General features: G+C 31.9%; 1 protein-coding gene across 1 annotated transcript; it reads right to left on the bottom strand.

The window, feature by feature from the left end:
- Positions 1–4,850: 4,850 nt before the first annotated feature.
- LOC149531322 (putative F-box protein At2g36090) lies at positions 4,851–6,038 on the bottom strand. Its single transcript, XM_089810400.1, has one exon. The coding sequence runs from the start codon at positions 6,028–6,030 to the stop codon at positions 5,023–5,025; it is 1,008 nt and encodes a 335-aa protein (XP_089666526.1). The 5' UTR covers positions 6,031–6,038; the 3' UTR covers positions 4,851–5,022.
- Positions 6,039–10,531: the final 4,493 nt, after the last annotated feature.

Below are 10,531 nucleotides of genomic sequence, written 5' to 3'. Positions count from 1 at the left end.
TAGGGATGCCCAGTGCATCCTAAATAGAATCAATGGCATTAGGATACAACATGCCTATAGGGAAGGAAACTAGGTGGCTGATAGCCTGGCAGGCCATGGTCATGAAGTTATTAATGCTCAAGTTTGTGGGATTTGCAAGATTCTCTGGGGGTGATCAAATTTCTTGTTCATAAAGAATCACTTAAAGAATGGTGTAAAACTTGGTATACAATAAGGGTTTCCCGATCATGATGGTTTTAGCAAGGATCATTCACATAACTACTAAATATCTTGTTATCTTAGTTGGTTATGTCATGATGGTAATAGTTTTAGGAGAGGCCTTTATCTAATATTGTGCTACTTCTAGTGAAAAAGTTGTAATCATTATTTGTAATGGAAAGGAAAAAGGCTAAACTCAAAGCAATAATTGGGAGGATTTTTTATGTCACCCAAGATGGATTATCAAATCTTGATATTGGGAGTTAATGAGAAATCACAAATATTTGGTGATCTAGCCATTTAAGATTAACTTAATCACTATGACTCCCAAAAGGCCTTTATTCATTTGGGGTTTTCATTGTAATAGACATTCCATGATTAGTAAAGAGTTTTCTCTAGTTTTTACCAAAAGCTTGATTAATGAAGGGAATAATATGGTGTTTGAGCTCAAGGATGGAGATAAGGAGTTGGTTGTGGAATTGGATGTTGATGAGGTCATGGAAGGGGCGAACTCAAGAATTGAATTGTTGAGAATTCAAAAGATAGCTAGGGATGACAAAGTGACATGGTCTTATTTAAAAGAAGGAAGATTCATCCCTTTCATGGAAAGCGTTGAGGGCCATGATGAGATGGTAGCCTAGAAATTCACTGACTCTTGGAAGAGGAGTTGGGTCACCATGAATAGGGTCTCATTTGAAGTCACTAAAGAGATGATAACCAATGCCACCAGCCTATCTATGGAAGGGAATTCATGGAGAAAGCAGTCTAGATTCAAGGATGAAACGAGCCTTAGGAGCTTCTTCTACTATAACTAAGCCCCTATCCTCTTATGTAGTGGTTTCACGTGGGAAAAGTTTCTAGAACCATGGAATATGGTCTACTATGTCATCATGTGCTATGTTACCATGGACGACATAGTTACGGTCTTTTATTACTACCATTTCCCTATTTTGAATCATTTTCAAAACAAAGATTGCATTTCTTTCCCTTTTTTCCTACTTCATTCTATGGAGGATTGTGTGTGAAATATAAGGAAAAAATGTGATAAAGTAAAAGATAACACTATTTATCACCAAGCCTTGATTCTCCACCTTTTTAAATTTTTACAAAGGCCTCCACCCTCAAATTTTGAGACTTAGCCCCTCACCTCTAAAAATTACTGACCAAAGCTCCCCCCTCCCCTCCCCCCACCAAACCCATTTCTAAAGAGGACCCCATGACCATGGCTAGGAGAATTTAAGGAAGTCAAAAAACCTGGAGCCATTAGAAAGGGCACAAACCAGTCAAGTAAGAGGCAGAGAGAGAAAAAACCATTCTCCAACCATGGCATGCCTAAGATTGACAACTTTGAAAAAAAGCCTGGACCTCAACCAAACATATGGCCACTAGAAGGAACTATGGGGAGCAAGATTAAAAAGAAATAGAAAGCAAGGATAAAATTGAGAATTTGGAGGAAGGCCAGATTAGTCCTTTTCCCTCTAAGGTTTCAGATGTGTTTAAAATTAATACCATCACCCCAGATGCTAGAAAGTTTGAGAATATGGAGCATGGCATGGTCACCTCACCAGTTAGAATGGGCACTCTAGGTAGTCATGACTAGGCAGATATCACCAGGGGAAAATAAGATGTTAAGGGCGAGGCTCAGGGAGGATACCACACTCAACAAGAAGAGGTTATAGTTAAAATTGATAAAAAAGTGCTAGGAGGTGGAGAAACTAGAAAAGTCCATTGCTAATTTGATCAAATAGGATACGAATCCGGAGGACAAGTTTGATAGGGTTGCTAATTTCTCATTGTGCATCATGTACTCAGCAACCCCTATGCTCTACTTCATGCAAACTAATAAGGATGGTGAGACTAATGATAAGTATGCGAAGACAAATCACGCCCTATATAGCTTCCTGGCCAATGATTGGCTCTGCTCGCTTCTGGAAAGCCCAAGGAACTAGTGATGGTTCCTTTATTAGTGTGCTTGTTTTAGTTTTTGCTATGTCACTTAGTTACTCTTTGAGCCTTTGGGCCCCTTTATGTTTATTATACTAGACTAATAGTAGAGCCAATGTTTATTTGATAACCATGTTTTTGTATATTGTTAAGACTTGTGCTACTTACGATAGTATTTGCTTTACTTGTAATGCTTGTGGGAGGGTTTTTGAAATTTTGAAAGGCGGTGAGTTAATCTTGTGGTAGTGAATGCCAACTGTTCTTCGGACAATTTTTCTTTTCTGTTATGGGTCAGCCCCCATTTTGGTTGCTTCTTAATTTCAAAAACATCATGTTGTAGTTTACAATATCTGAATAGAATCAACTAAAAGGAAAATAAATACATGTAGAATTTTTACAAAAAAATATTCACTAATATTATAGATTAATTTTTTTCTATATAAAACACTAAATAAATGAATAATGAAAAATGATTTATGTATAATATTTGTAGACTATAGAACTATGTATCAATACATTTATAAGTTGCAAAAGTATTTTTTTTTTTGGTGGATACCAAAGGATATATGGTAACTTCTAAGATAGGTAGAAGCTAGTTCTTTTACAATAGGCCCATGCAATGATAATGAAGTGACTCACTAATTTGTGGAAAACTTTTGTGTGGTTCTATCTCTAATTCAAATTACAAAATGACTTGGCATTCATGATTTCATAGGCAATGTGAAATTCCATGTATATGGTCGATAGGGAGCAAGTTTTTTTCACTATTAATTAATGAGGATCCTTTGTTTTTTGTGTAATTAACATAACAACCCCTTCTATTGTGAAGTAGGGTATTGAGGTGTAGTCACAATAGTCAAAGAATTCACTCATATAGACATTTTTGTAACATATAGCAGACATATCTTTTAGGGTGATGAGAGTGAGTCTTTGAGACATCAACTATATATTTTCTACTTTCATATTTATATAATAGATTTGAGGGTTTGCAAAAGATGTACATGGTCATAACACTAGCTCAAATCACATAGAGGATTCATCAAACTTTGAAGAGTAGGACACCTAATACATCTATATTAGATTGTATGGTCACAATAGACTAATTAATGTGAAATTTGGTAAAAACAAATAATCAATTTAATATATATAAATTGATATAAGGAATTTACTATTAATTATTAATTATATTAATCCCTTTACGAATACAAATTAAAATAAAAAGTATGTTGTTAAAAATTTTAGCGTTATTTTTTTAAATAATTTGCTACAAATGGCCATAAGAAAGAGCATGCAACCTCCCATGAACTTTACAACACAGCTTGAACTTTCTGCAATTACAAGAATGATGCCATCCACTTTCTTTAAAATTTCTCAAACAATATCACTGCTCAGCCGCATTTCAATCTCTAGACATTCATGGATTCAAACTTTCTTTACTGTGAAATTAAAATTTCTAAATCAAGACTTACTATTCTATATTAATTACTTATCTTAATTTTATTTAAAAAAATAGCTACCATTAAATAAATTGATTGATGAGTAACTTCTGATGGAAAAATGCTGGATCACATAATTTTCTCTTTCAATTTACTCGCTCAAACAAGATTTTAATCTTGTTTATTTAGTCTAATGAAAATTTATTCACGGGAATTTAAGAAAAGCAGATTTGATGTTCTGAACTGAATGATAATTATACTATTGTTTACAAAGAAAGAAACAACTGGCGAAATTACCAACCATGTAAATTAGAGGGGAATCGACGTCGAAGAAAACACTTCAGAAACTGCTAAAATTATTAAAGAAACAGATTTGATATAAGAGAAACAAACAATGTATTTTAATTTTTTAAAGGGGTTGTTCTGAAGGTTCATTCAAAGTATTATTTTCCATTTGTAGATAGGACAATGAAAAGTGTAATTAATTCATGGCTGTTGTCCTCTCCAATAAGAGATAAGATTGAGGTGCTGAGACTTTCCATGTACACGTAATTGTCAATATTAAAGTAGTTCAATGGCCGGTTCTCTCCATTAAACTTGTATTTATTATGCTGGATCAGGCGTAGGAAGATAGAGATGTTTCATACGCTTAGGTTATGAATATTTTACCAAATGAATTATTGTTGGACGAACTGGATTTTCTTTTGTCTATCCTCATTAATGTTGTACAGATTTTATTCAATCCCTGAAAATTACATTATTTTTGTGAAATCTAATAATGTACAGTAAAAATGATTAAGAACTATGTTTGGTTGATTTAAGTGCTAGTCAATATCATTGATTTCTATCATATCTAGAAATATGAATTTCTATCATATCTAGAAATATGAATGGGTGATTAAAATATTTCGGATAGATTCAGTCAGTATAAATATATGTACACAGAAAACTTAAAAAAAAAATCTGTTAATATTATATCAAAATTGTCATATAAACAAACACAAAAAATGATAATAAAAAATGATTTACACGGCTAATATTGATAAAATAAAATAGTTTATCCTAGTTAAATCATATGTAATGTATTTAATTTAAATTGAAAATTATTCTTTGATAGTCTCTAAAATAGATTGGGAAATGGTAGCTTGATATTAGCTAAAACTCTAAGAAGATGCTTGATGAAAAATCATGAGTGTAAAATTGTTTCTATATTTGACGGTCCTTGTAAAATTTTTAAACTTGGTGTGTGTTCAAAACATACTATAAAGTGGGGAGTAAAAAATTAAGTTTATATATCATCTAAATTTTGGTATTACACTTCAATTACAATTGCTAAAACTCTCTGAAAATATCCGATGCAGAGGATATCCAGTTGGACATTTTCGATTGCATATTATGCAATAAAAATGATACAAACATGAAATTTAGCGGCTCCATATCTCAATTATGTCTCGAAGAAATAGTACCAAGACATAATTGCTAAGCCAATTGAAAATATCATGCAAAAGGGATTCAAGTGACCTTTACCTTCCAGATTTTCCTCCATAAAATCATTCTGTATTTCCAAAACATCATAACAATTCTGTATAACTCGTTCATAATTCTTACTTCTCTTACCCCACTTAACTGCTCTCTGTAAAACTAAAACACCATCTCTTGCATTCACTTGACAACCCATCATGTCCTCCAGTTGCAGACTAATCCCACTTATCTGCAAATAATTATCCTCCTTGCCCACACAAAATGTGCCTTTAACCAGAATACTACATGCCGCTAATTTTAAAGGCAAAGTATTATGACCAGGCAGAATGGATCCAAACCTAATTGTAAGATCATTATTAGAGCCCCAATTCTGCTTCTGTACTTCCAGAGGCCTCCAACTGGAAAGATTTACAGCATCCTTTGTTCTTCTATTGATGAGAATCCAACTGAGGGTCAAATTACCTGAAAATATGAATCCCTCTAAATCTTTCTCCCCATTAGCTGAAATTGAAACGAGTGTGCCATCAGAATGACAAGGAAGATCTATCACCAATGGAAATACTGTGGATGACCCACAATCTATGATATCATCTTCAGCTGGAATTTTCAAGACAACTTTGGAGTAAACAGATTCATTGCTGTAATGAATGTCTACAACACAGACAAAATCGGATAGAGAAACTTCATCATCTTCCTCAAATGGATTGAAAATTTCTTGACAATTTTCTTGGGAAATATCGACGAGGGGAAAACAATCTGCATAGAACTTGTTGAACCCACCCATGGAATAAATCAATTGTTTAACCTCATCGTTTTTTGTTGAAGGCCAAAGGGAAGAACAAGCATCCTCCCAGAGGCCTTGTTCCTTCACAATTGACTTCATATCAGAGCTGCAACATTCTGCTCTTGCAAGAGTGGTGCCGTCCACTCTTTTTAAGATTTCTCGAACAATATCACTGCTCAGAGACATTGCTCTTACACTCAATATCCACTGCAAGACAAATTTCTATGCCTGATTAGCTCTCCATAAATATAACATCTTTAATCAATACGGTGACGTGTGGATTACATCACTTGAGAAGAATCGTTTTGTCCATAGAATTAGACAATGTAGAGATCAGATTAATGTTTCACCGCGTGAACAGACAGTCGTCTTAAGAATTACGAGATCAGATTCCTTACGCGAATATCTAATAGGGGCCAAAATGTATTCGACCGACAATCTTAGTATTCCCCACCATGCATCTCTATCGTTCTGGTATCATGAATGGGTTAAAGTTTCTGTCTAATTTAAAACTGAAGTTTTTTATTGTCAAAATTTAGAATTTGGACATTCGAACATAGAATATCGCATGTATGTAAAAATAATGAAATATAGTTTTAGTTTGCAAATTGAAATAATACGAATAATAATATGGGTTGGAGCTAGTTTCATTGACACGAGCTTCATCTAATCTACTAGTTCTGACGTTACCAGTTGCATTAAAAATTTTGCTTCATATCAAACTATCACCGTTTTTTTTTTTCTTTCCTTTTAAATTCTATTGATTAATATCAGATCACTTTATTTTTAGATTCAGGTACCGAACTGAATAATAATTAAAGTAGCTGGAAAGAAGAGACAAGCGAAAACAATATCAGCGATAACGATTTGTGCGGAGTCGACGTTGACTTGATAAATTGCTTAAATTTATAATCAAACAAATTTAAAAACTGTGTGGTGGCCTGTGCAATTAAAAAGATGTTTTTGTTTTTTGAAGTGGGCTCCTTCGAAACGTCATTTTCTAGAACCGTAATGAAGACGAGATAAGATCACTAGACTTTTTATTATTTGCAAGGAATTGCCACTTAAAAAATGTAATTAAGCCAGGCGTAACAGGTTAGGTTAAGATGATAGCGAGTCAAGAAACAAAATATCTTCAACGGGGAATTTTATACGCACACTTGAAGCATGATTTTACCCCAAATAAAAAGCAGAAACTTTGCATAAAATAGCAAAGGCATCTTTTAATAAGTTATAAGATTTATTAATGAAATTGACTTTTAAGATTTATTAGTGAAATTGACCAATTTGGCAAGTGTATAAATTGAGCCATGTTTTTCAGTTAGATGGCAAGGAGAGGGTTCTGGACGGGAAAAAAGTACAGCTTCAGGCCATTCAAGCATGTTAAATTCAACAATTTTTAGAACACGATCTGTGCTACATATTAAGAATTTGGTAGGATTATGTTTCTAGAAGTCAATGAATGTACAAAGGTCTAATATTATTTTGTAGCAAAGCAAGGTTTGTGTCTAAGTTGAATTGGGTCGCATTGTAGTTCAAGTCAAAAGAGGCATAATCAAGCCTTTAACTTATTTGTATTATAATGTAACATGCTCATGTTTTCAAAATAGGAGTGAGCTATTTTAGGAGAATATTTTTGTAGGTTTGATAAATTTGATTGAAATAATAATATTTCTATAAGGCATACAACATGTACTTGTTAGTCCCTGCCTTAAGACAGGGAACTAATGTTTTCAGTTGGGGTTCATAATTGATTTTTATGACCACAGTCACTTTACTACTGACGTTTCAAATTGATTTATTTTTAACTATTAATTCTTATTTTATGATTGGTTAACCCCCATTTTGCTAGGGGTGAAATTGATTTACCATCACAAGAAATTACCAAAAATTATATTCCAAAAACTTCCAGAATATTACAGCCTCACTAATTTTTTAGCAGGATAGGTACCCAGCATGAACTCAGCGAGAGTTAGAGAAGGGACAACGCTTCTCTATATGTGATCCTTCATGCTTGGATGTATATGACATCATGCTACCTATGCCTTCCTCTATTGTGTTACATCAATGGTGACTCACTGTCCTTGATCATTGCCTTCAATTATTTACTTTACCTTTCTATCTATGTGACCTTTAACTCTTTCCTTGGTCTCAAAAGTGTATGAGTTTACTAGTGATCATTTTGACTTCATTCTCATCCTCCTTTTCTTGCTACTTGTTGACCAATGAAAACACCATTAGATGCTAAGGGTTAACATTCACTAGTCTCAAATTTTCATACCATTGTGGTTGATAAGTCCAACAAAAAATTACATATTTGAAAGAGAATGAATTTCCCCACCTTGAGTTTATGAACATATTTGTTACTATAATTTATCCACATGTTCAACATTGTCATGGTGCACAATTGAAAGCTAAACATATTTGTGATTGCAAAACTTAATTTTCACTTTGTTGTATTTTTTCAATTGCAAATTTCTCTAAGAACTAAATATTTTCTACTCAGTCGAGTATTTAACATCAATACTATCATTTAAACCAAGTTTCAATATTTGTTCATGTAACTTATAAATATACATAATTTGAGTTGAATGAGGTAGAGAGTACTGATCCAAATGATATAGTCATCATCAAGGAAGCTCATTTATATATAAGTGATGATAAAATTAATGATAAGAACTATGTAGCTTAGTTTTTGCAATATTTTTTGAGGATTTGGAAAACTGTGGTGTTAATAATTTACACCACACTAATTGGTCTAATGGTTGTGTATGAAAATACATTCTTCAATTCTAGTGTATATAATACTTTTTGATGAATAGTGGACTTCCTAGTAATTAATATATTAAAGTTACATAGTTCTTGGTATATATAATATTAATCTTTATGTAAATTTATATTTGAACAATCAATTTGATAGCTTTTATAAATGATTACATGCACACATTTTTAACTTTATCCCAAGATAATTTAAGTCTACAAAATCCTTTAATTGGCCATCCATGCAACATGATAGATGCAATTTTAGGTTTCTTTTGAACTTATTTGAAAGTGGACACTTAAAAGGAGAAAATAATGCAACATATGCATGTGGAAAATATACACTTCATTTACCTTACTTAAAGGTACAAATGTTGTTCAATAAACAATGTGTAAGTACATTCTTCATTTTTTCCACAATTCTTTTTAAACTAATAGTTTTTTTTTTTTAATGTTAGTAACAACTTCGAGAAATTGAAGGAGATTGTTGAATGGTATTGAAGCCATCTTTTTAGTTGTGACACAACATACACAAAATATTACTTTTGACTAGTGAGACCTATAAAATCTTTTATCCGAATTATTTTTCAAGATTTCATCCATTGCATTTTACCTTTATAATAATTATTTATCTAAAACATTTTACATTTCATTTCATATTTTACGATAGATATTGATTGATCTAATTCTTAAAGTTGTCAAAAAGTTGGAAGTATTATAATTTTACATCAAGTGATGATAATAAGATGCCACAAGCCTCCATTAACATAAGTTAAATAAAAATCATTCTTTTCTCATGAGTGTGTTGAGTATAATAAAATGAGTTAGTGCGAGAATATTTCACATGGATCATATATTTCACAATGACACATGAAATGGAGTTAATTAGAATGTATCCTTATTAAGATTATGATGATATATACATTTGTGATCCTATATATCCAAATGATTATGAATATTTTTATAATTTTACATCAAGTGATGATAATAAGATGCCACAAGCCTCCATTAACATAAGTTAAATAAAAATCATTCTTTTCTCATGAGTGTGTTGAGTATAATAAAATGAGTTAGTGCGAGAATATTTCACATGGATCATATATTTCACAATGACACATGAAATGGAGTTAATTAGAATGTATCCTTATTAAGATTATGATGATATATACATTTGTGATCCTATATATCCAAATGATTATGAATATTTTTTTGATTTAATTGAGATAGATGTGTGTGCATGTATGTGCTCCTTCATTTAATTTAAATTTAAATCACAAGTAATGCTAAAATATCATCTTATCCTATTTCAATAATTTATGAAATTCATTTGTATAGATGATATTTTATGAATGGTTGTCAATCCTAACAATATAGTTCGTGTAGATTATTATCTACTAAGATACATGAAAGAAAAATACAAGTTGTTAGAAGTAACTATAAATGGCGATCAAGAGTTATATCCAACTAGTTTAATCATTATTAAATATATCTATTATAAACAAAAGAAAGATTAAAAAAGGTATTAAATTTAATGAATGCATGGCTAGCCAAAGAGTTATACATTACCAACACTTGTTTATAGAAAATATGTTGCAATTTGACACATTATGAAAAGGAGGACGTGACAACCAAAGTTGTTGGTTTCCTATTGAGGAATATGAAATCATAAATGAAGATGAAAAATATGGCCAAACTTTAGTGATAAAGGTGAAATGTAGAAAGAGATGATCAATACTTTCAAAATTACCATGTTAGGTGTAGTAAACCTATTTCTAGGCATTATTACATATCCATAAAAAAAATTTGGTAGGTTTGTTACACCTAATTCCACTAGTCCAAGATAATTAGTAGACATTTTCTCTAGAATAATTTTTCATGCATAGTTTTTTTTTTTGATTGGTTGAATCTGTAAGACAAATTTAATTGT

The sequence above is a fragment of the Cupressus sempervirens genome, chromosome 11 (genome assembly GCF_028749045.1).
Source record: "Cupressus sempervirens isolate cs-2001-9-10 chromosome 11, ASM2874904v1, whole genome shotgun sequence".
Classification (NCBI taxonomy): domain Eukaryota; kingdom Viridiplantae; phylum Streptophyta; class Pinopsida; order Cupressales; family Cupressaceae; genus Cupressus; species Cupressus sempervirens.
Note: the sequence above shows the minus strand (reverse complement) of the source record. Positions and strands in the feature narration are given on the sequence as shown.

What these genes read in the sequence shown, in the direction of transcription:
- LOC149531322 (XM_089810400.1), bottom strand. Translation starts at nt 6,030, where the DNA reads ATGTCTCTGAGCAGTGATATTGTTCGAGAAATCTTAAAAAGAGTGGAC.